The sequence below is a fragment of the Onychostoma macrolepis genome, chromosome 15 (assembly GCF_012432095.1).
Source record: "Onychostoma macrolepis isolate SWU-2019 chromosome 15, ASM1243209v1, whole genome shotgun sequence".
NCBI lineage: Eukaryota > Metazoa > Chordata > Actinopteri > Cypriniformes > Cyprinidae > Onychostoma > Onychostoma macrolepis.
In genome coordinates this window covers 8,329,916-8,357,239 of record NC_081169.1, presented here as the reverse complement: position 1 = coordinate 8,357,239, position 27,324 = coordinate 8,329,916, and the positions used below count along the sequence as shown (strand labels likewise).

Here is a 27,324-nt window from a genome sequence, read left to right as displayed (position 1 = left end):
TCAAAGATGCTGTCAGAAGACAAAGAAAATGATTTTATTTCAAAGATGTTAAATGAGATTGATGATAGTGGTCATAAACAATAATAATAAAACAAATTAACAAAAACAAATGACTACTTTTTTTATGGAGGCTGTTAACTAATATCTGCTCCTATCTATAACACAGAAGATTAATATGTTTCATAGTCATCCTGCTACACTAGAGCAGTGCTTCCTAAAATTTATTTCTGAATCTTCATCAATATTGCTTTTTTTGTATGCTTACCTAATCAAACACACCTGACTCAGATCATCTGCTCATTAACAGATTCACATACAAGACATTCAAAATGTGCAGTGTTGGGTGGCTTCAGGAAAACACTGTTTTATAACAGGCAGGAGTGTGAGAACCTTGCAAATGGAATCACATCTTTAATATTGTGGAGTCCCAGAATGCACTGCAGGTACCTCTCAAAGCCCATCCCAAACCCACCATGGGGGACTGAGCCAAACTCTCTCAGCTGCAGATACCTGTCAATCACAAAGATGCTCTTTAAGGGTATGTTTACATGACAACAATGTGAAGTTTTTCAGATGACAACATTGTCAAAGCGACCCGCATTCACACAGATCCAAGAAAACAACTTAAAATGCTGAATTATGCATGCCAGGCCTCTAGTTGGCGATGTCACTTTGTAAAGAATAAAAATATGGTTGGGTGGCAAAAGTTGTTCTTAGAAACCTACCATGCATATGTGTCCTCCAATCCAGCCCTGTGAAAAGAGGGAAAACATACGAGTAAATAGTACTTAGTAATTGTTATGATCCTCGGCATCGTTATTCTTAAGTGTTTTATTTTGTGCGTGTGTGTGTGCAGGGATTGGCTGTTCATCAAGGAACGTGATTGATGGATTCCGAAGCGGATGACTTTAAAAGGGCGGCGCTACCACCACATGGCGAGCTCACTTTGGCGTTTGCTGCTGTGGCTTGAAGAGCTCCGGATTCCGCCTCCGTCAACAGATCACCAACAGCTTCGTGGCTACTGTTTGTACTCATGATTTATTCTGTTTATTCTAAGAAAATTCCTGGAGCGTAGGAGGGGTCTGCCATTTATATTTTTCTTTTCTTTATAATTATGTCATTTATACATATTTTATTTTATTAGTTGCTTTGTTTGTTATTTTTGCCTTGGGCCTCTCCGAAGCTAATGCTCCTTATATTCATTTCACTCTTTTTTAATAAATTGTTTAAACTTATAATTGTTGTCTTTGGTGATCTGTTGGCTGTGGCCGGAATCCCGTCAACATCACTCGTTCGCGTCTCACCCTATTAAAATGGGCCGTAACAGTAATACAACAGCGAACATGTAATATGTACGGAAAGCATCACATTACATTGTTGGTGCCATATTTGTGTACAGAATTTTGATAATGAAAAGAACACATTCACATTCTAACACAGAATATACACTATAGCCTAAAAGTCTTTTCGGATTTACTAAAATACACTTTTTTTTCAGTACAAATCAACATAACACTGCATAAACTTTAGTACTTGATATGTTTTATTTACACTGTGAAAGTTTTGTGTCAGTTTTTTTTAACCCTTATTCAGCAAAGATCCATTAAAATGAACAAAATCAGCAGTACAGATTTACTGTATGATGTTACAAAATATCTATTTCAAATTTTTCTGTCAAATAAATGCCGTTTTTTTTTTTATCTTGGCAAATATATCACAATTTCCACAAAAATATTAAGCAGCACAATTGTTTTCAACAATCAGCATATTAACACTATTTCCGAAGGATCATGTGACACTGAAGACTGCAGCGATATTAAAATGGTTATTTTAAATTGTAAATAGTAATAATATTTTACAACATTATTGCTTTTACAGCATTTTTGATGAGATAAATGCAGCCTTGGTGAGCACTTTTGAACAGTAGTTTATCCATGACTTAAATAATTACAGCATATATTATTTTTTATCACTTATTACTATGTGAAAAGGGACTCTTATCTAATTCTTACTGTGCTAGTCGTTGACTCAGAAGTTCTAGTCTCTCCTCTCTCAGGGATCCACCACAAAGCTCCCCCACTCCAGGCACCAAGAGATCTACAGCAGCTGCCTGTCCAAAAAATCATCAGCGAATAAGCAGTGAGCACATAGAGGTGAGGAAAAGCGAAAAAAAGGTCTAATGGGCAAGCTGAATTCAAAAAGACACGCCATAACATCTTTATCACATCCGATCATTTACTCTAGGCTTTAAACACATAATATAAACATATTTCACACAGATTAGCAGTTGAGTGGAACTCATGGCAGGACCACATGTAGAAAAGACTGATAGTGAGAGCTCATTCTTACAGTGTGGTTGGGCTGGTCATGGTTGTCTCGGGCATAGAAAGGCTTTAACTCATAGGGATAGTTGATGACAAACACTGGGACGTTTCCACAATGTTTCACTAGGAACTTCTCATGTTCTGTCTGAAGATCACAGCCCCACTAATGTAAAACATATGTCAAAGACAATATTAAAAAACATCATCTCAAACTGACATATACACTACCATTAAAAAGTTTGGGTCAGTAAGGTTTTTAATGTTTTAATGTAATGCAGCCTTGGTGACCGTCTTGTGCTCATCCAGGCTGTTTTTACTTAATTAAAAAATACAGTAAAACCAGCAATATGTTAAGATATTATTAGAATTTAAAATAACAGTTTTCTATTTTAATATATTTTAAAATGCAATTTATTCCTGTGATGCAAAGCTGAAATTTCAGCAGCTATTAATCCAGTCTTCAGTGTCAAATGATCCTTCAAATATCATTCTAATATGCTGATTTGCTGCTTATGATCAATTTTGAAAACATTTTGTGCTGCTTAATATTTTGTGCAAACTGGGATACGTTTGTTTCAAGATTATTTGATAAAAAGTTAAAATTAACAACATTTATTTGGATTAAAAATAATTTGTAACATTGTCGTTAGTCACTTTTGATCAATTTAATGCATCCTTGCCGGATAAAAGCAGTAATTTCTTACTGACACCAAACTTTTGAATGCTAATGGACATCATATTTTTATTTAATGTGCATTTCTTAAAGTATCTCTTATATTATGTATAGTAATTATTTAAAACAAACATATGCTGTACTTTACTTGCCTCAGTGCTGAATGTAAAGTTCTGTGAACTGCTCTTTAGAATGTCTATGGCCTCCGTGTAAGAAATACTGTAAAAAGCAAATATAACAATGCAATAAAAATGCATGGTGCAAACAGAGATGACATACAAAAATTACTGATTCTATTTGAGAGAATTCTTACTATTAACAGCTAATATTCAGATAACTTTTTAGATAAAGAAAAAAAGTATGTAGTGTCTTTCTCAAGCTCAAGGCCTTTTTTAAAAAGTAAAAGGACTTCAGCTTTGGCAAAAGTAGACTGAACTGAAATATAATACATACACATTAAATTTTCTTTTCAACATGAGATCCACTTGATCCTGAGGATGTTCAAATAAGATAAAACATTATCAGTTTATTACAGGCCATTTATAGTGGAGAAACTCTCAATGCTCTTATAAGGCTCTTACAAAGCATACGGAACAACAGCATTGTGTGTCTTACCCTGTGTCCTGGTGCAATATATTTGTGAAATAACTCTACATCCTCTGCGCAAGAGGACAGCACATGCTCCGTGGCAGCTTTGAATAAGTCCTCCATTACCTGAAGAATGAGAAACAAGCTTTAAAATAAAAATGATGCATTATGTACACACTTTCAAAATCCATCTTCAAACCATAATCAGTTGCTTGATAGAGTCTTTAGTTTATGTAATTCACTGAGTGGGAAGGAATGAGTTTTCTACCTTCATAAGGTCATCTAGTGACTCAGTGAAGGCAATCTCTGCCTCTACCATGTAAAACTCTGCCAAGTGTCTCCTGCTTTGAGAGTTCTCCGCTCTGAACGTGGGACCGAATGTGTACACTGCTGAAAAAGCCCTACAACAGACAACAGCAGACGCTGAGCAATCACAAAACAGTTTAGCATTCAACTTTAGCTAATGATTCATTATACATTTTGCAATGTCTGTTCTAGTGGATCTTAAACCATTGACCAACACAACAGATATAAAGGATATTTACTCTGGTATTTCTGCTGTAATTATGACAGTGCAGCTTTAAAACTTTTCAAACAAACACTGGGAGTTTTGATACAATAAACTGATATATAAATTATTGTTAATAAATTGATTTCCCAATTCATTTGATTCTATAAGCATCCAGAATCTGATTCTGAAAGTTTTTAATAAATAATAGATAATAATAGCTATTGCTGGGGAAACCAATGATTTCAGTCGATTAATCTTGATTTTCTCTGTTTTTAGCATTATAATTAAGTTTTATTCGAGTTAAGGTCTATTCAATGGTTTCCTCTGCCACAATAAAGTAATGTTTTTTCAAATTTTGAGAGCTTTCTCAGTAGATATTGCTATTCAGTTATGTTATACAACAAATAAACTTCCTAATCAATTTACAGCCCTAATAATAAACTTGAGCTAAGATCAGATTTTTATATTCTTAACAGTGTGATTAATATGACTAGTTGTGTCTAAACTATTTACCCTGCCATCACCTCGAGGTGCAGTTGTCCTGAGACTGTTAGATAAGCCGGCACAGAGAAGAAATGTGGGTTTGGGTCATCTGAGTCATTTTTATGCCCTGCAGGCTTCAGAGAGCACAAACATAAGTTTTCAGTGTTTTAAGGAAGAATCAATAGCATCCATATTTTGAAATAATATCATTTTGCTTGTTGCTATATCTCACATGTCACCCGTCAACTAGACCGTACCTCAACTTGGAAGAGTTCTCCAGCTCCCTCACAGTCATTTGAGGTGATTACTGGTGTGTGTATCTGCACATAACCGTTATCCTGTAACAACAATTAACAAAATCACTCAAAAGGAAATATAAGCCATATGAGAATTGAATTATTATTTTTATAGAATCATGATTTGTTATTCATTTGCACATTATACAGGTAATATAAGAATAAAAGAATGAAAATACATTACTACTATTCAAAAGTTTTGAGGCAGTGAGATTTTAAACATTTCTAATATTACAAACTGTATGATAAAATATATTCATAAACAGTTCATAAACACATACATACACATATACATACATTATATATATATATATATATATATAAATGCATCAAGGTTTCCACAAAAATAATAAGCAGCAGAACTGTTTTAACATTGATAAAAATAATTGTTTCTTAAGCAACAAATCAGAATATTCAACTGATTTCTGAAGGGTCATGAATTGGTTATATTTTTTTATTTATTTTTTTTATAATCATGATTTGTTATTAATTTGCCCATTAGACAGGTAATATAAGAATAAAAGAATGAAAATACATTTAAAATAATTTTTTACAACTACTCAAAAGTTTTGGGGCAGTAAGATTTTTTTTTTTTAACATTTCTCAAATACAAACTGTATAATAAAATATATAAAATTCATAAAATACACACACACACACACACACACATACATACATACATATATATATATATATATATATATATATATATATATATATATACACACACACATATATTCAAATAAATGCTGTACTTTTGAATTTTCTATTCAACAAAGAATCCTGAAAAAAATGCTTCCACAAAAATAATAAGCTGTAGAACTGTTTTAACATTTCTGAAGGATCACAATTCACTGAAGACAGGAGTAATGACGCTGAAAATTCAGCTCTGCTTTACAGAAATAAATTACTTATTAAAATATATTAAAACATAAAACAGTTATTTTTAAATTGTATAAATATTTCACAATATTATGATCAAATAAATGCCTCGGTGGGCATAAGAGACTTCTTTCGAGAAATCTTACTGATGCCAGACTTTAAACGTGATACGTAAATGATAACTTTTTACCCTGAAGAATGACTGGATAGCAGTTGTAGCCTCACTGCGTATCCTGAGCAAAGAGCTGAAGGCATTTGTTCGGCATCTGAGGTGAGGAAACTGCCTGACATACTCCAGAGAATGACGCTCCTTGATCTTGAAAGGAAAGTCCTAGAGCACACATACTGGATCAGTATATTAACTGTGATCTAATCATGACTTTTTTACAAATCACTTTTCATCAGTTTTATCTGACTGATGCATTTTTAAAGTAAAGACTCACCACGGGATTGCATTCTCCAAACACTTTAATATGCTGAGCATGTAACTCCACATTCTGTCTCTTACTTGGGCTCTTCTCTAAGGTGCCAGTGATGTCAACAGCACAGCCAAATGTGAGGTCTCTTGACAAGAAGGGAGGATATATCAGAACTATATTTTCTTTCCATTTGTGCAATTAAAAGGTGATTTTTAGTGGATGTAAGAAATCAGTTCCCACAGGCGTACTTGTTGTCTTACTGTAAACTGGAACAGTATATATACTTTAATTCAAAATCTCATTATGTGAAATGTTTTTCTTGAAAAGTACTTGTGCTAGATTTCATTAAAATGAATGTCACTTGCTTTGTTATTTAATACAATGACATTCATTCATTTGTGTTTGGCTGTAAGTGGAGTCAGTGTATATATCAAGATTTACATGACATTTGAAATAGTATTTCATATTCGTTCTAGCTCTAGACAGTGTTCAATAAGCAAATGCAGAGAATAGCACCTGGTATTCAAGTGTGAGCTGGTGACAACCTGTAGAGGTTGCAATGAACTTCCATCATTCACATGTAAGAAGAGGTTGTCTTTCTGTGGCCTGACGGATCGAACCCATCCCTGCAGGAACAGAAAACATGTTGACATGTTCATATCACAGATGTTTATTCAGCTACACTACAGTCAAAAGTTATTTTAAATAGTAAAAACATTTCACAATATCACTGCTTTTGCTGTATTTTGGATCAAATAAATGCAGGCATGGTGAGCAGAAGAGACTAAAAAAACATTAAAAGTGTATAATGTATGGTCTATTCAACTAACATACTTTTGCTAGTTAAATTTGACCATTAACAATCTCCAACAGTGTGCAGTATCATTGTTAATTTAGTATCATTGTGATATTATTTTAGTTTTAATACTATTTTGAACTAGTTTTTATTTTATTTTTTATGTGTATATTTATATTTTTTATTTCATTTTTATATCTAGCACTTACATTTTAATTTTATTTCAGTTTTAGGTATTTCAGCACATCAGGTTAAACTAAATAAAAAGGAAAAACGCTAATCAAACTAAATATAATATTACACTTGACCTAACTCATTTATCACATTAATTGAAATATTCTTGTACCATATTGACATAAACAATACATTAAGGTTTCCCAAACTGTGTTTTGCGAATTTAATGAAAAGTACATATATTTGGGACCCTGGACCACAAAACCAGTCTTAAGTCGCTGCGATATATTTGTAGCAATAGCCAAAAATACATTGTATGGGTCAAAATAATCGATTTTTCTTTTATTGCAAAAATCATTAGGACATTAAGTAAAGATCGTGTTCCATGAAGATATTTAGTAAATTTCTTACCGTAAATATACCAAAACTTCATTTTTGATTAGTAATATGCATTGCTAAGAACTTCATTTGGACAACTTTAAAGGCGATTTTCTCAATATTTAGATTTTTTTGCACCCTCAGATTCCAGATTTTCAAATAGTTGTATCTCAGCCAAATATTGTCCGATTCTAACAAACCATACATCAATGAAAAGCATATTTATTCAGCTTTCAGATGATGTATAAATCTGTTTCGAAAATTTGACACTTAAGACTGGTTTTGTGGTCCAAGGTCACATTTAAGTAAATAAGTAAGTTAAAAGAGATTCAGCTGATAACTTTTTGCTCTTTTTGACACTTTTTGCATAATTTCACAATTAATATTTACTTTGATCTTATAATTAATCTCAAGCATGCACTCTTTGGTAAATAAATACTTTAACTTTTGACAAAAAAAAAAAAAAAAACATTATTAGGACAAAATTACTGGTTGAGATGGAAATGACTGACAGAATAAGGGACAGTCATTCATACAAATAAATACTAAAATTGCTTCCCACTGTATGTGCATGCATATGTAACAATAACATGTTAATAATAATAACAATTAAGTTAACAATAATGATAAAAAGTCTGGTTCTGCTACAATAAAAGAAATAAGTCCAAGTAGCAAAAATAAATGATGAATGCATAGTAAAATGTTTAAAAGACAAGTTTTAAAGAGACCTTCGCGCAAAGGGAAAAATGAAATCTAGTAGCTTTAATAAAATGATTCCAAGTTGAAGAAACACCTTTATAAAATAATGTCGGACAACGTTCTCACCTGTATTCTAACATTTGACCCTGTCTCTTTGCTCGAGAGCGCATCAGATACTCTCACTTTCTTGGACAACATGCGACAGCAGTGTCGTTGAAAGGATTTTGAACTACATCGACAGAATAATGCCGAGGTGAAGGCAGGAATCCGCTGTAATGTGAACATCATGTCAGCTGAGTGTGAGGCTTATGAATGTCTGATCCAGCTTGCATTTCTCTGCTTCTTCCGCTTTAAATAACGGCGCCTTTCACGTCCAGTAACTGGGATGTAATGTAATTTTTGGTAAAGTATAATAAAACAAATGCACTTCTATAACAGCTTGATTAGTTAGTGTCACAAGTCTCTGTTTTGACATTCACGCTGCTCTCCACGCGCTTCCTGGATCGAATAACGTCACATGTACGTAACGTCCCATTGGTTGAATTTTGACACGCGCAGTACCGATCAGGCGTCCGAGTCATTTCAGTGAATCAATTCAAAGAATCGGTTAAAAAAGATTCAGCCCAGTTCCTTAGTAATAAATGTCCATATATGACATACGGTTTTACTCTGTAATGCAATATGTAATTCAGTATTCATGTAATTCAAGCCAAGAATAATTTATTTTAATTACACGGAGTCAATTATGTCTAGGTACAGTTTGTTTTGCAGCTGAATCAGTTCATAAAAAGTCATTTTGAATATTAATAAATCGGTTCTCGGCTCATTACGAACTGGACATGTGTCCCTAAGAGACTTTTCTCGGTTCAATGAATCAGTGAGCCGAAATCACCCCCTATACATTATACATTACTCCACTAAAACAGTTCACTGAGTAAATTAATGAAAACGAATGAGCACTGAAATGAAAGGGAATGAGCAATGAAACAGACACTGAGTGCGCCGGATCTTCTGGGGAGCTCTTGGTTCAATTCGTGAACGAATCCTTCAATTATGCGAGTTTGTTAAGAAGAACATAATTCCTTCAAGTGGGAAACATAAAATTCATTAAAATGCATTTATTTTTTTCCACAAACCTGTTTTTCCCTCCTAAATAAAAAAAGTTTTGACTTTTTTGTACAAATACACAACGCCTATATATAGGACTGTTATTAGGGCTACAAAAATAAAAATAAAACACCATGGTAGAAATATCAAGGAATGTCACAGTAGATTTTATTTACAGTCCTGAAAATGCATGAAATTAATAAACCCATCAGAGAGCCAAAAAAATGCTTTAAACGTAATTAAATAGCCTAATATTTGAACAACTGAAGTTCACACTTTACTGAGTAAAATGATAATAATAATAATAATAATAATAATAATAATAATAATCTCTCAACATGCCAAAGTCACACAATATGGTCACTGCCTTACAATTTCTGACTTTGCATAAATTTTGTAGCGAGAGGAGCTAAAGTTTCAACCTTCTATTTTACTGGAAAGACTTTCATAAAGGTCAGTGCAACTGTGCTGTAGGCTTTTAAATATGCATTTTCAGGTACTTTAAAGGGGGTCAGTGAGGTGCGGGAATGTTTCAGGATAATGAACAGAAGGGCTGCTCTGAGATTAACATATTCAGATGTCAATTAACTTGCTGGGAAATGCTTTTCAAGAATTCATATTTACTTGTGGGAATAATTGTAAAAGTGCACTCTTGAAAAACCATCATATCAGTTTTTAAATGCTTTAAAATGAATAAATAAAAATCTCAGGATAAAACAAACATCGTGATTTTTATAAACGCTGGTTTCCTAAAATTTGAAGAGAAATGTCTATGCGCGAGTCTCTGAGGGTTACAATAAAATGATTTAGGCCTAAATGTAAGATTTCTGTAGCCTATAAGAATTGCATAGAACATTTTCATTTGGATTACACAGTTAATCTATAAACTTAATGTGATGTATATTTTCCTATCAAATGAAAAAGGTAAGAAATACATCAGATTTCTGTAAAAGTACTAAGAATGTTTAAAACACACAACAACCAGGTTTATACCTTTATCATCTATAAATCGGTTTTAATCTCACCCATTTTAACTGAATATTGCTCGTTACACAGCAAGCCATATTTTAATAATATTCATAGGCTACTTTTTGATTGTATAAATTTAATTGTGAACATGCTGATTTGAATTTTTTAAATATTGTTATTTAAATAAAATCAAATACATGTAAATAATTAACAATAAATTTCATGATTTTCTTGAGTGCAAAACTCAAACTTGAAAGTTTCGTATCTGTTTCATTTATGTATGACTGCAAATATGCATCACATTATTATGATTATTATTATTTTGTTTGTTAGTCTGTGTAACCCACAAATACATAAATAGCAAATGTAGGCCTAAATATTTTTGGAGTGTATATGAATATATATATATATATATATATATATATATATTTTTTTTTTTTTTTTTTTCTTTTTTTTTTCTCTCATGGAAATTCATGGGTCAAAACAAGAACAGGCAAACATTCATGAATCCATACATCCAACTCACATGTGCATTTTAGGGTTAAGCTATGTGTTTCATTGATTTTATTCATTAAACATGATTGTAGATTCATAACCACATAATTACAGTGCTCATCTTTTCCACAAGGTGGCGCTGTAACTCCATCAGTCTGTTATGCAGAGCGTCGCATGAGCAGCCATTGACGAGACAAATCTATTTAATTACTTATTTATTAGCTCAGCATCTTCAGCAATGAATTATTAAAGCAGCTTTAGGGTCTCTGTGGACTGCATCTCACCAAAGGCAATCCTAATGTTATTTTTACGGCATGTTATACAATTATATTTATCTGTGCCTTTGTTTGCTTTTTTTGTGAAATTCAATTTTACAGCAGATTTGATGAAGCTGTGATGCGAAATTCATTAGCTGATGTTTTAACCTACAGACAGGATTCTTTCAGTGAACATCCACATAATATGACCTGTTTAGCTACTGAATATATTCTAATAATAAAGAGAGACTGTATAGCCAGTGCAGGGTATCCTTATTTCCCTACTTCTGGGCCTCAATCAATAGCCTATGTGATTAAGCAACACAAACAGGGATCTTGTTTTAAAAGCTCCGAGCTCAGAGGGCAGCGGTGTCCTCACCTCTCTCCTGACGGACTCTACCAGCTGTATTGACCCTTAATTCACAGTTTATCATCAATTCCTCCGCAGCTCACGCTATGCATGTGCACAGTAAGCAGCATTGATTTCACATCACGATGCTCATTTAGTTCTGATGAAGCCAAAATAGTGATGTCTTCTGAGGGAAAGATTTTGGATGCCTCTCATCCCAAACCTGACAGTGATCAAAACAGAATCTGCTGAGAGAAGCCTTTGTAACCTCTGTTTGATCTGTTTGATGGATGTGCCATTGTCCACTGCATTAATGTCTGAGTATTGTTTTAAAGCCCAAAAATAAGATGAAAAAGAAGTTTTGAATATAATAATACACGAGCTAGCTACCTAACAATTTTATTTATTTATTTATTTTCATCAGTAGGCTATGGATCAAGAACCCCTTCACTGACACCGAATCATAAATGTGACCCTGGACCACAATGTGACCGCTGGGGTATATTTGTAGCAATAGCCAAAAATACATTGTATGGGTCAAAATTATCCATTTTTCTTTTATGCCAAAAATCTTTAGGATATTAAGTAAAGATCATGTTCCATGAAGATATTTTGTAAATTTCTTACCGTAAATTTATAAAAACTTCATTTTTGATTAGTAATATGCATTGCTAAGAACTTAATTCGGACAACTTTAAAGGCGATTTTCTTAATATTTAGATTTTTTTGCACCCTCAGATTCCAGATTTTCAAATAGTTGTATCTCGGCCAAATATTGTCCGATCCTAACAAACCATTCATCAATGGAAAGCTTATTTATTCAGCTTTCAGATTATGTATGAGAAATTGAATATTTAAGACTGGGTTTGTGGTGCAGGGTCACAAATATGTTTAATTTTTGAAGTTTTATACTATCATGGATATTGTTTAGCATAATTAGTATGATTAAAATGACCATTATTAAATTGAATTCATCTTAAAAGCCACTGATACTGTGGATAAAATCAGATGTAGCCTACAGGTGTCGTCTACATAGGACAAAAACATACAATAATTTGTACAACAGATTTCTTATTTGTAACTTATAATTAACTTTTACATTTGTAACTTATAAGTACTGTAACTCTTCTTGTAAGTAACTTCTGCTTAAAAAGAGTTAAACCATATACACCTTTTTGTATTATTATTTAACTGCAATTGCTGCTTTAAAGCAAATTCAAAATCATTCCAGTCAGAATTCCGAATACTAACATAGTGTTCTTACTAATTCTACAGGCCTGTTTGTGCCAAGGTGATAACTGTAATGATAACAAAAAAGATATAATAGTTTAAAAATTTAAAAACATAGCAGAGGCCACAGCCAACAGGCCAAAAGCACAGAGAAACAGTACATTTGGAATCACTTTCAAAATGATTTTTTTCCAGCCTGCTTAAAAATGATTTTTATCTTTTAGCCTTCTGTTTATACTAAACATAATGTTATTTTGCATTTGGGTGCATGCTAAATAGTTATCATGCTAATAGTATCAAAATAGATGCTTGGCTAAGATTTAAGATTAGACCACTGAAGTTTAACTAAAAGCATGTACACATACAAATAATTGCATTTACACTCCATATATTAAATGGATAAATAATGAAGCAAATATAAATTATATAAAATGGGTAGCCAATTTAATGCAAATCAACTGAGGCCTTGGTTCTGAAGGAATTAAAAAAAAACAACAACAACAACAACAAAAAAAACATTTAATTTGGCCTTAGAGGCGAAGGAAAGAAAAAACAAAGGTGGCAGAAAACAGCATGTGTGCTAGTCCTATTGATCTTATGGAATTGTCACTGCTTAATGTTTCATGAGCTTAGCTAGACAAATCCTTCAGGAGTGGCCCAATATCTTTACAGCAGCACCTTAACTCCCACATATCAATTCGTCCCTTTGTTTGCGAGAGGCTGATAAGGGAAAGTGGGACTTCAATTTGCCGATTACACTGATTTCTCTCGGCTTTGCCTTGCTCTTTTTCCTGCCAGCTTTTCATCATCAAAAACAGCTGGATCGAGCACGCTTTGACCATTTTTAACCCACAGCTTTAGAAACATCTTTTTACATGAAAGAGACATGAAATTAAAATACCGGGCTTGTTATTTAAAATATCATGGGGCAAACGCTCAGTCAGGCAGAGGTTGTGCTATGCATACTACTGAATTTTGCCTAAAAAAACTCTCATCCTCCCACATAACTTTGTCATTATTATGCAAACTCTTCCCATGGATCTTTTTGAGAACTGGCTTCTTTTGTGCCACCCTCCCAAACAGGTCAGTGTTATGCAGAGCTCTTGATATGGTTGACTGGTGTACCTTTACTCCATTCTCTGGAGGTCTTTCAGAGTGACCCTTGGCCTCTTAAAAATCGCCTTCTTTCAAAAGCTTTCAGTTCTTATTTTCACAGCTGTCCTGCAGGTTACAGCCTGTATAATGACCTCCAAACCTTGTTTTATATCATACCGTGGTGTTTTTTTTAATAACTCACAAATAGAGGTCAAATGAAAGGCGACTGTACCCTCATTAAGGTAATTTTTCATCTGTGCAAAAGCAGTGCTTCTGTAAGGCGGGGACAAAATACTTTCACAAACTGCATACTGTATGGGGGTTCAGAAGTCTCTTTAAAGTGTTTAAACTCTTCTTTTTAATCATGAAAAATTACCTAAAAATGAACAAATACATATTGTAAATGTTAAATGAACATGCACTATTTCAAGTAATGTAACTAAATTAGTGATATTGACGTTTTTGGTTGCACTGCAGCAGAAGATGTTCATCGGAACATTCTTAAGTCATGCTGGAGAACTTGATTATTAGTAGATATGCTGATAATAATGGGAGAAAAAATAAATAAATAAACAAATTCAATAAATGCAGAATAGAGGAATAAATAGAGGACTGAAATGGAAAATTATTTTAACGTCACACTGGTTTAGGTTTGAACTAATATGATACAGTGTGGTTCAAACTGTATAATTTTAAGTTAGATTGTTTTTCTAGCATAAACCAATGTCACATAATTTTCTGTTTCATTAGATAAAAATATCACAAATTAAAAATAAATTTTAGTGCCGGATTTGCAATTCAGTAATTGGCTCTGAATACATTAGCAAGTCGCTGTATATATATATATATAAAAAAAAAAGATTCAGTGAAGTGGCTTGATGAGTGCATTTTCCCACTGAAACAGCTCTTCTTAAACAGAAGTGGGCCTAATTGTATAATATATATTATATAAACTCTACTGGCAGATAACTAAAAGTACTTAATTATAACTTTAACTGTGGTGTGTTATTCAATTTTAGGATTTTGGGGTAAAAAACAACAACTTTATATTACAGTTGTGAACCATGATTTATTACTTGCTATTGGTAGTCTGACATACTTGGCATTAGGGGAAGGGACATTCTTAATCTAGAAAGACTTTGATTGGACAATTTGTTTTTAAATTTCATCAATATACATTTTGAATATAAAATAAGGATTATACAGTAACATGTTAAAAAATAAAAATAAAAATAAAAAAAGGACTAAGGTTTGTATACACCTCTGAGCAGAATATGACATTTTTCATCTATTTTCCCAGAAAAAAATTTAAATGCATATCTACAGTACTTAGTATTAGTACTTACAGTACAGATAATAATATAGCTACAGCATTATTAACTTATAGTTACACTTACATAAATATTTGGTTACACATTTTATTAATTATACATTTAAGTACTAAGTAATATTAATTAACTACATGTACTTACTATATGATTAGTGTTTGTCTTAGGGTTACTTGCATGTAATTATGCATAATTAATTGTTGTTATAATAGTAAGTACATGTAACGTGTAACAAGGACACCTTAAAATAAAGTGTTACCAAATATTGTATTTTTTTATTTTCCTTATGAATCTTAATAGCCCTGGTTAGTGTATGCCTTTAGTGTATGGAAAAGAGCTGCATAAATATTTTTCAAAACAAGGCGTGCAGGCCGGAGCAATATTTGGATGAGTCAACAGTCAAATGAAAAAAGGTCAGATTATCCACAATCACTGAGACTGTATTCATACAACAGAGAGACTGGCTTTTTATTATTATTATTATTTTGATTATTAAAACTATCCTGAAAAAGCAAAGTTGTTCTTAACACATCAGAAGAGTTCAAGATAACATATGCGTCTGCTGCTGCCAGCCTTTCACAGAGAGTCAAGAACAGATTGGTGCTGCTGCCGGTGGAAGGGTGAGTTTGCTTAAAGCATAACAGCACTGTGGCACTGCTCTTATTTACAGCACTATCATGCTCATAAAACAGGCCATATGCCTCCATGTTAGACGGAAAAATATGCCGTACATAACACTCTGTGAGATGCTTTGGCAGAGGGAAGCGTGACCAAGGTCTTAAGGTGAAGCAAAAAAGACATTGTCTTTAAGAAAGCCAACAAGGTCACAACAATAACGTCAAAGCAATTAGAATATTATGAATGAACAAAACGGATGCCACTATTCCAGAGCTAAAGATTTTTTTTTAATGAGGGGAAAATATTCACAGATTTTAGGAGGGCTGAGATGAGAACTACATGCTCACTTGGTTTAATATTTAGTTATCTAATGCAATGACATTCATACCTTTTTAAGAGTTCTTCAGTGTCCAAATCCGTTTTGAGGCCACTATACAAACCACACACACATAAGCAGAAAGCAACATCATGTATACCAAGTGCTCACCCTCAGTGGACAGCCCCACACATATTCATGAGTAATTGCCTCTATTTATAAGACAAGACCCACACCTCACTAATTAGCCCAAATATAAATTACAGCGCTTTGGCCTTCACCAGAGCTTAATTTGAAGAGTACCCTCAATTCACATGTGAGATATATTAAATAAAGGTAGGGCTGTGGTAAAACTGCATCATGGCCTAATTTACAAATTGAAGCATGCAATGTGTTTGTAATCAAATTATATTCAGTAGTAGATGCAAATAGATCATTCAATCATAATTTAAGTGAGATTTGTTTAGTCAATCAATCTGCATTCAAAAACCTAAAGAGCTGCCTTGCTGCCTATACAGTGCTCTACAGTAACATCCAAACTGAACTGGACTGTTAGAGACTGATTTGGAATGCTCATACAAATAGGGTACCTCACATGTAAAACACAAAGAAGACTCCACTTACAACTGATTCTAGAAGTATTTTTTTTTTCTATTAATTTCTCCTGTTAGTATTTTAAAAAAGTTTCTTTGTTAAAAAGTTCTAAGCTGTTAAAGGTGCAGTAAGTGATTTCTGAGAAACGCTGTTGATATTTGCAAACAAACACACCCCTACTCAAAAGGATCGCGCCCCTATTTTGATAGCCCCGCCCCCAAATTCACAAATTGGCTATACACCTTTTTCTTACGCCCCATGACGCTTGGGAGTAACTTTCGTGTACACTGTAAATAATCAGCAAAAGGTTTGCTCTATGAACACAATGATAAGCATTTTCAAAAAAAATGAGGTGACATTATTTTACTCACCCTTCAACCATAGATCATTAAAAGGAAATTTAAAAGTGTAAAAGCATTAACAAATTACTTTCAACATAAAAGTCCTTAAGATCATCCTTCTATCAGCAGCAATATTACGGACGTGTTAAATGTCATTATATTACATTTTACAGCATTCGTGTGAAAAAGAGATGAGGATTTGGGGTGAAAAAGAAAGATTCTTAGTGCATACCAGAGAATTATTCATGGTTTATATCATAAATTAAATCGGGAGAGCAGAACACAAATGCACAGTATATTGTCTTTTTTTCATTTACTTACAGCAGAATACAAAGGAAACATGAAAATAATCTGGAGGAAAATAATGCAGCTGGCTGAAAAGAGCTGTTCTATAGATATTGTTGTTATATCACGTCACATTAATACACCGAACGAAACGTTATTCTCCTAACTTCTGATAATAGAAAATGAATGAAAATTTACAGCCCATTCAATCAAAATGACAGATAATAATTATAGCGCAATCTTAAGATTGAAATTATTTGCTGCAATCTTTTTGAGTAGAACTTCCCCAAACCGGAAGTGCCTCCCATAATTGAAAACAAAGCAGGCTCGTTAGGAAAAAGGAAAACTCCCCCATCACGAGTGGACAAGCCCCTTACCAGTGATTGGCTGTTTTGGTGCTCGGTCCGATCCACTTTCAACAGCGTTTCTCAGAAATCGCTTGCTGCACCTTTAACCAAACCAACCAGCAACATGGCGATTCACAATATACATTTTGATTCAAAGCAAAAAAGTATTTGAAAATCAAAGACAAAGGTACAAGACTGTGTACTTAATGGGTTTAGTAAAGGAAAGAACTACCAAACCCATGAAGCACTGTGGACATCATCATTGAAATAAAATGATAAATATAAAACTACTGATTTAAAGATGTCGAGTGTGTACACAGAAACAATACATTTTAAATTTTTTATGCACATAAACACACAAGTTTAAGTAGAGCATAAGGAGACTCTATCAATTCATTTGCAGTGCTTCATTGGAGTGGGTGGGTGCTAAAGAGTCATAATGTGTGTGTGTGTTTTTTTGTTTTTTTTTAACAGGAATTCCATTTCATTATTTAAAAAATAAGATGACATAATGCAGGCTGATGGCTTCAACAAAAGCATATACCATTGATTAACAACCTTGTAGCTTACACTAGGTCTGTCTTTAACAATATATCAGTTGTAATTAAAAATCAACTAATAGAGAAAAACAAATTAGATTTTTATTTCCAGAACCCAGTTTGTTGCACTTTATTGAGGTTGTGTTAGCATGTTGCTAAGCTAGCAACATGTTACTCTAATAAGCATAAAACTAGACAGCATACAGAAATATTGGGTATAGCAGTCGATTTTGTAACTATGTTGAACTGTATTTATTATAGTTGCTTCATCCACCATCTTGGAGTATTTTTTTCCACTGAATTCATGGGAGAGCCTTCTCTTCAAATGTCTTTTAAACTTTGTGTACCTTTTGGAACACCTTTAACAGTGAGAGCACACGTTCCAAAATAGGCAGTACACCAGGATTTCAAACAAAGCCTGAGGAAATCCCTGAAGGATAATCCTGAAAACATTCTGTGGCTCACCATTGACGTAATAAATGTGCTTAGAGATTTTTTTTACAGAAAAATGAGAGCAGAACAACCTCAGAGATGTCTGAGTTTGACTAAGGCTTTGTTCTAAAACCTAGTGAACTAGAGATTTACATTTAAAACATTTTGAGCTTAGCAACATGCTAACCATTTGAGTCTCTTGTGCGGTTCATTTGAGGAGCAGTATTTGTGTGATGTGTAGGCGATGAGAGAGTTGCTCAGTTAGAATGCAGATGCCTGTGTAGGCAGCAGACAGCCGGGCAGCTCACTAGGTTTTGGAACGGAGCCTAAATGTAGTTAAAGTACAGAAGAACTGGGTTTAATACTTGGATGGAACCATTTAAATGACAGAATATAACTCCAGAGCCTCCCGGGCTTTGTAAGGCTTTATTATTTATTCTTATTTTTATTAGCTAGACTATATTATATTATTTTTTATTAGAACTGAGGTAATATATGCTATGATAAAAAAATCTGATCAGATTTCAAGGTCTTTGCTGCAGTTATTCATTTAAATAACCTCCCTATTGTTACAGGACATGCTATGCTGAAAAATCTTCTCTAAATCTAAATCTTTTTCATACTCATAGAATTGAGACTGATAGGACCATTTCTGAACTGAATATGAAAATGCTGTATTAATAGTATCATATTTTATTCTCATGAACGCACTGAACTTTAGAAATACCAGTTTTTTGGGCCCCAGCTCTGCAGTAGTAAATCTCCTCTTAAATAAAAGTAGTGCTGTCAAATGATTAATCGTGATTAATCGCATCCAAAATAAAAGTTTTTGTTTACGTAATACATGTATGTGTACTGTGTATATTTATTATGTATATATAAATAAACACACAGTATATATTTTTGAAAATATTTACATGTATATATATATATTTATATTCTTATATTTAATATTAATTCTAAATATATTTAATATATAAACATAACATATTTTCTAAAATATATACATGTATGTGTGTGTATTCATATATACATAAATATACAAATTATACACATATATTATGTAAACAAAAACTTTTATTTTAGATGCGATTAATCGCGATTAATCGTTTGACAGCACAAAAAAAAGAAAAGAAAAAAAAGTGATATAAAAGTCACATATACCCTCCTAAAAATAAAGGTTAAGGTTCCCCAAAGAGCATTTCAGTCAAGAGTTCTTAAAATAACAATTTTCTCAGAACATTTTAATAATATAAAGAAAAAATTTTTTTCACTATAAAGAACATTTTGTGCAGTGGAAAGGTTCCATTGATGTTAAAGGAATAGTTCACCCAAAAACAAAAATTTACACACACTCGTGTCTTTGCCATGTTGTCCTCTCACATCAAAATCCACTGATATATTTGTTTAGAACTGTTTTAGACTGTTTTTACTGTAAACTGTGCTTGATCCATGCATATTTCTCTCCTGATTCAGACGAGGCAACTTTTTTGCTGAATAAAGCAATATGAACAGAGGACTTGTTTATTACAAAGACTCAGCTTTTAACTTGGTGAGATGTTAATTGGACTGGAGTTGTGTGGATTACATGTGAATTACTGTGATTGTTTTATCAACTCTCATTCTGACGGCACCCATTCACTGCAGAGGATCTATTGGTGTGCAAATGATGTAATTCTAAATTTTTCCAAATCTGTTTTGATGAAGAAACAAACTCATCTTAGATGGACGGAGAGTGAGTAAATTTTCATTTTTGGGTGAACTATTCCTTTAAAGGATCTATATGGAACCAAAGATGCCAATAAAGAATGCTGTTATGCTGTTCAAAAACCTCTGGAAATTATTGCATGTCAAACCTAACAAGTGAACAAGTCTAACAGGACAAATTCGACCTCTATTGGTTGCGCAGAGTCTCCTGGATCCAAGATGAATGGCAAGCTTACACACATCGAAATGTAATTTTGATAGTCTTACTAGATTCAGAATGATCATTACTGGATGTACAATTCACATTATGTCCATCATGCTAGTCATAGAAAGCTATTGAAAATAGAAAAGTGCTGTGTCAAGAAACCTTTTAAGCCAGTGAAAAGATTGGACTCATTTTCCAGAAGCCATTTGGATGGGGAAGTACAGGAGTGGATTTTGTTTTGTGAAGCACTCAATTACTGGATTTTCATTTCAGTTCAGCAAAATAAAAAAAAAAAAATTCATGCCTTGATTGGCACTTGTGGAATGGCCACTTGTACAACTATAGCTACATAAGCAGCTGGGGATGACATTCTTTCTTCTGCAGAACACAAAAGAAGAACACAGAAGACGACAAAATACCTTAGCGTATGCGTAAATAGTATACTTTGGACTTTAGCTGAAATAAAAGAACACAAATGTTTAATCTGGAACTTTGCAGCGTTGCAGGAAAGTGGAGTAAACTATGTAAGCCAGTGCATGTTATTCCAAAGAAAAATGCTGTTTTTGTAATCGCTCATCATAAATCTAAATAACTTCCTTGAAACAACCTTTGCTCCCAATTCTTCTACTGTTAAGAATCCCTAAACTTCTTCAACAATTCAATCAGTTCTTTATGGATAAAATCAAGTTCCACAACTTTTTTTCTTGCTGAATATTTAATTACACTCAAAATTAAATTACAGAACTACACTGTAAAAAAAAACATTTTAACATTTTGGATTTATTATAATTTCTTATGATTCCCTTCCCTTGCTAACATCCTTCAATCTCACTGACACAGATGTATATCACTGCTTACATTGCATAATTGCCCACACCGTAAAAAAAAAGAAAAGTTGAGCGAACTTAAAAACATTTTTTTTTTAACCAGCTTCAGCAGATTTTTGAGTTTTCTCAACTTGTCGTTTTAAGTTTATACAACAAAAATTTGAGAATCTCCCACAAAAATAAGTTGAGCAAACTCAAAAATCTGCTGAAGCTGGTTGGCTTAAAATTTTAAGTTGGCTCAACCTTTTTTTTTTTTTTTACAGTGCACTACTGGCGAAAACATTTGCAGTGGGTTGAATTGGAATGTCTTAAAATGTACATTCTGGTATCATTTATTCACTCTCAAGTTGTTCTAAACCTGTATGAGTTTATTTCTTCTTGGTTTCTTTAAGATATTTTGAAGAATGTGGAAGGAAGTAAATGGAAACCAGAAACTGTTTGGTTACCAACATTTTTCAAAATATCTTCTTTTGTTTTCAGCGGAAAAAGAGAGTTTATACAAGTTTGGAACAAACTAAGGGAGAGTAAATGATAGATTTTTGGGTGAACTGTCACTTTAAGTCCTTGATCACTTGGATTCTGATATTGAGCTTATTTATTACCCCTTATGTATTCTCCATTCTCTATGCCTATAGGTGCTTGGGCTGTTGGAGACAATATATAAAACTACACAAACAAATAAAACATCAATACAATAAGCTATATGCAACAAACTGTGAAACTTGAGCTTGAGGCAGCAACAAGTATTATGCAATTAAATCTTAGAACACAATTTCAACATTAGATGACGTCGTCTACTACTTTTAGTGATAATTATTGCATAAACGGTCCAAAATCAACAAAATTAGATGATAAAATGATCTTTCTTTAAAGCACAGGTTCTAAACCTTTGCTAATGCGCTCTCTCTTACTAAACTAGTTTTCTCTTTTCCTAGAGTCTAGCCTTGGTGCCAAAAACAGAAATGACCTTAAGGGTAATTAGCTTAATAAAAAGCATTAGCTATGCTGTCAATATGATTTGCATAATGTGTGAAGTCAGTCTTACTGGCGAACACACACGGTGTCAGCCGGGTTTACAGACTGGTGCAGAGACATTTCTCGGGGCCCTGGCATTGTTCGCACCTGTCATGAGGAATGTGGGGGGGACAACAAAACACAGCTGAGGCCCCTTCACTGTCCGTCTGCCTAGATGTCCATCAACTTCAACAACTGCTTTAGCATTATTTGTTCCTTCTTCATCAACATTCTGCTTAACTTCTTCTTCTGTGTTCCACAGGAGAAAGTCAAAAGGGGTTTGGGACGACATGAGGAGCAGAATTATCAGTGAACTATCGCTTTAAGACTGAATTAATTGATACAATGATGAATAGACAACTAATTAGCATCCTGCAGTGCTCGTAGTTTGACATTCATGCAGACAATCCTAAGGCAACATCTCTGTCAGGAAAAACATGTTCTTTCTTGCAGGAACATCATGTGACCTCATGCTGACCTGTGAAAATAGCAGGAACAAGAGAAATAAAAAGACGAGAGAAAATGAGTGTTGACATCACCCTCCCACCTCCCATTTCCTAACACTCTTCTGGACACAAAGCAAAAGCAAAAGTTCTCTTTGGTTTCTCTTTTTTCTTCATCAGCTTTGTGTTTTTCAGTGACAGATGGCTGATTGGCTCTTTCAGAGATCTCAGGTTACATTTTGTCTTCAAACCAACATGTTTCTGTTTAGGTTACATTACATTTCTGCTTACATTTCATCAAGTGCATTGTGGGAAGCAGTGATTGGGAAACATCAAACGCCTACAATAAAGGGTATTTGATGAATAACAACAAATAGGCTCAACGTTGTTTAATTTTGGAAAACATTTTGAAAAGTTAGGTCAATGATGTGACATTCTATGAAATTATTAAAAATACATTGATCAATAAGTCTCTTAAAGACATCAGACAATTTGACCTTTTTATGACAAGGCAAAGTAAGCTTCAGTTGCAAAATGTAGTGGTGTGATTCCCCCCCCCAAAACTGTATGAATTAATAAATTATTGAAATACATATCAACATTTTGATTGAAATATGAGTTTTATTGAAATATGTATTTAAAAATGTGAAAATAATGATTAAAATGTGTATACTTACACTTTTGCTGAAAATTGTAAAAAAATAAATAAATAAAATTAATTTCACCAACAGGAATATAAAGTACATTTCTAAGAACTTGGCAAGTGTTGTAAATATATGTATTTTTTTTTTATATTTACTTTATTGTGGATACTTTGTTATTAACATTTATACAGAAAATATTGCATTATTTTTTAAACTTATATTTTATGCACACAAAGATTTCATATATAGATCTTAATATATATTTCTGGAGCTATATTATGGATTAGCCAGTGCATGTTATTCCAAAGAAAAATGTTGTTTTTGTAATCGCTCATCATAAATCTAAATAACTTCCTTGAAACAACCTTTGCTCCCAATTCTTCTACTGTTAAGAATCCCTAAACTTCTTCAACAATTCAATCAGTTCTTTATGGATAAAATCAAGTTCCACAACTTTTTTTCTTCCTGAATATTTAATTACACTCAAAATTAAATTACAGAACTACACTGTAAAAAAAAAAAAAAAAAAAAAAAAAGAAGTTGAGCCAACTTAACATTTTGGATTTATTATAATTTCTTATGATTCCCTTCCCTTGCTAACATCCTTCAATCTCACTGACACAGATGTATATCACTGCTTACATTGCATAAGTGCCCACACAGTAAAAAAAAGAAAAGTAGTTTTTTACCAGCTTCAGCAGATTTTTGAGTTTTCTCAACTTGTCGTTTTAAGTTTATACAACAAAAATTTGAGAATCTCCCACAAAAATAATTTGAGCAAACTTAAAAATCTGCTGAAGCTGGTTGCCTTAAAATTTTAAGTTGGCTCAATTTTTCTTTTTTTTTTTTTTTTTTTTTTACAGTGTAGCATGGTTAGTGAACATTGTTTTATGATGACTTTAAATCAATTCCAGAACTTTCTTTTGAAAGTGAACAAATCAGGTTGCTCAGTTTTCATTTATATTTTTGTATTTATGTAGCATAAATAAATTAATAAAACCAACTGCCTCTCAAAGCATGAATATGGAATCAGTTCTTCACTGATTTTAATTGTACCCACTTGTCTAATGTTTTCTCAACACTCTCTCAAGGTTCATTTTACAGTCAAGTAGGAACAGATGGAGAGCAAGAGGAAGTCCTGGAGGAGTGTACTGCATTTCAGCCCTGAGCTCCAACTTCAAAAGTATTTCATTTGAGAACAGGCTTATAAGAGCTTCAGAAATAATAGTCAATCACTTGAATGCGGCACTTATCTGTTTACACACACACACATGACAATATGCATTATAAATATGCAAAGTCATACGTTATCCATTCTTAAGGCAACCTTACATTTCATTGGTATTTGTGTATATATGGCTAAAATAATTAGCTTATTTTACAATATATCTGTATTAAAAGTTCTATTCCAATAATGAATATTTTTACTTTTTCAGATTTTATTTTTATCCCAAAGCTTTAAAGTTTACTTAAAAAAAATAAAATAAAAATCATGGAACAAATGAGACAATGTATACAGCTGGACATGTTTGAAGATATTAATCTATTATTTACTATTCTCACCGCTGTTGAGTGTAATGCTCTTTCATGCACTGGTTTATTTATTGACATGTCTAAAAGACTATCCAGACTTTCTAAAGTGTATTATGTAATCAAAATGCATCTGTTGCAGTGCAAAAAACGGCGCTAAAATAGTGTATTGAAACATATATTGCTTCATGTTATGGTCCATAAATTTGTTAATAACAATGACAAATATTTGGTGGTGCTCTATTTTGTTTTGTGAGACTCTCCCCTCATCTAGAACCTAATTTCTGTGTATGAATATTTCAATCACTTGTGCAAAACTTCCGAAAATTGTAAACACCTCATTACACAATGTACAATTAGATGCCAGAACCACTTAACGTCAAACTCCACATTAAAGGCATTAATTTGCAGTTCCACTTTAGAAGCAAATTGACATGAAATAGAGTAAGACGGTGTACTTTTTTTTCTGTGCGCCACGTTCTTTGGAGATATTTGGATTTATAATGTTTGCATGCATCTAAACTCTTCAACCTGGAGCTCTGGGGTAAAATAGCTTACTAATTCAGGAGCATTACTATAAATGAGGATGTGAAGACTGTACCATACTGCAGCATATAGTATACAAATGTACAATATTCAAATGTGTGCAATTATGGAATATCTGGATGACCTTCTGAATTTGCCAAAATGTCCAGTTTACGTGTTGTGCAGCATGGAACATTGGCCCGTTATATAAAGCCGTAATATTCTAGTGTGACTAATAACCCACACACAGCTGTGATGATATTAGCTCATCTTTCTCTTGACTCACTATTTGATTGAACTACAAAGAGGATAAAAATCATAAAAATAGAACGGTAATTGTGAGATAAAGGTTAATGTAAGAAATAAAGTCCCAAATGTGACAAATAAAGTCAAGAGTTACAAGAAATATAGTTGCATTTGTGATACATGTGTGATATACAGGTGCATCTCAATAAATTAGAATGTCATGGAAAAGTTCATTTATTTCAGTAATTCAACTTAAATTGTGAAACTCGTGTATTAAACAAATTCAATGCACACAGACTGAAGTAGTTTAAGTCTTTGGTTCTTTTAATTGTGATCACATTTAACAAAAACACCAATTCACTATCTCAACAAATTAGAATATGGTGACATGCCAATCAGCTAATCAACTCAAAACACCTGCAAAGGTTTCCTGAGCCTTCAAAATGGTCTCTCAGTTTGGTTCACTAGGCTACACAATCATGGGGAAGACTGCTGATCTGACAGTTGTCCAGAAGACAATCATTGACACCCTTCACAAGGAGGGTAAGCCACAAACATTCATTGCCAAAGAAGCTGGCTGTTCACAGAGTGCTGTATCCAAGCATGTTAACAGAAAGTTGAGTGGAAGGAAAAAGTGTGGAAGAAAAAGATGCACAACCAACCGAGAGAACCGCAGCCTTATGAGGATTGTCAAGCAAAATCGATTCATGAATTTGGGTGAACTTCACAAGGAATGGACTGAGGCTGGGGTCAAGGCATCAAGAGCCACCACACAAAGACATGTCAAGGAATTTAGTTTCAGTTGTTCTCTCCTGAACTACAGACAATGTCAGAGGCGTTTTACCTGGGCTAAGGAGAAGAAGAACTGGACTGTTGACCGGTGGTCCAAAGTCCTCTTTTCAGATGAGAGCAAGTTTTGTATTTCATTTGGAAACCAAGGTCCTAGAGTCTGGAGGAAGGGTGGAGAAGCTCATAGCCCAAGTTGCTTGAAGTCTAGTGTTAAGTTTCCACAGTCTGTGATGATTTGGGGTGCAATGTCATCTGCTGGCGTTGGTCCATTGTGTTTTTTGAAAACCAAAGTCACTGCACCCGTTTACCAAGACATTTTGGAGCACTTCATGCTTCCATCTGCTGACCAGCTTTTTAAAGATGCTGATTTCATTTTCCATCAGGATTTGGCACCTGCCCACACTGCCAAAAGCACCAAAAGTTGGTTAAATGACCATGGTGTTGGTGTGCTTGACTGGCCAGCAAACTCACCAGACCTGAACCCCATAGACAATCTATGGGGTACTGTCAAGAGGAAAATGAGAAACAAAAGACCAAAAAATGCAGATGAGCTGAAGGCCACTGTCAAAGAAACCTGTGTTTCCATACCACCTCAGCAGTGCCACAAACTGATCACCTCCATGCCACGCCGAATTGAGGCAGTAATTAAAGCAAAAGGAGCCGCTACCAAGTATTGAGTACATATACAGTAAATTAACACACTTTCCAGAAGGCCAACAATTCACTAAAAATGTTTTTTTCATTGGTCTTATGAAGTATTCTAATTTGTTGAGATAGTGAATTGGTGGGTTTTTGTTAAATGTGAGCCAAAATCATCACAATTAAAAGGACCAAAGACTTAAACTTCTTCAGTCTGTGTGCATTGAATT

At 33.5% G+C, this 27,324-nt stretch overlaps 1 protein-coding gene across 1 annotated transcript; it reads right to left on the bottom strand.

The window, feature by feature from the left end:
• nars2 (asparaginyl-tRNA synthetase 2, mitochondrial) lies at positions 1-8,730 on the bottom strand. The gene is made up of 14 exons (XM_058799635.1): positions 8,350-8,730; positions 6,693-6,802; positions 6,201-6,321; positions 5,948-6,088; positions 4,837-4,917; positions 4,610-4,713; positions 3,854-3,986; positions 3,613-3,711; positions 3,451-3,488; positions 3,150-3,216; positions 2,350-2,487; positions 2,013-2,110; positions 726-752; positions 1-510 (listed from the first exon to the last, which is right to left on the bottom strand). Exons 1-14 carry the CDS (start codon positions 8,509-8,511, stop codon positions 366-368), a joined length of 1,464 nt encoding a protein of 487 aa, XP_058655618.1. The 5' UTR covers positions 8,512-8,730; the 3' UTR covers positions 1-365.
• Between the last annotated feature and the right edge of the window lie 18,594 nt (positions 8,731-27,324).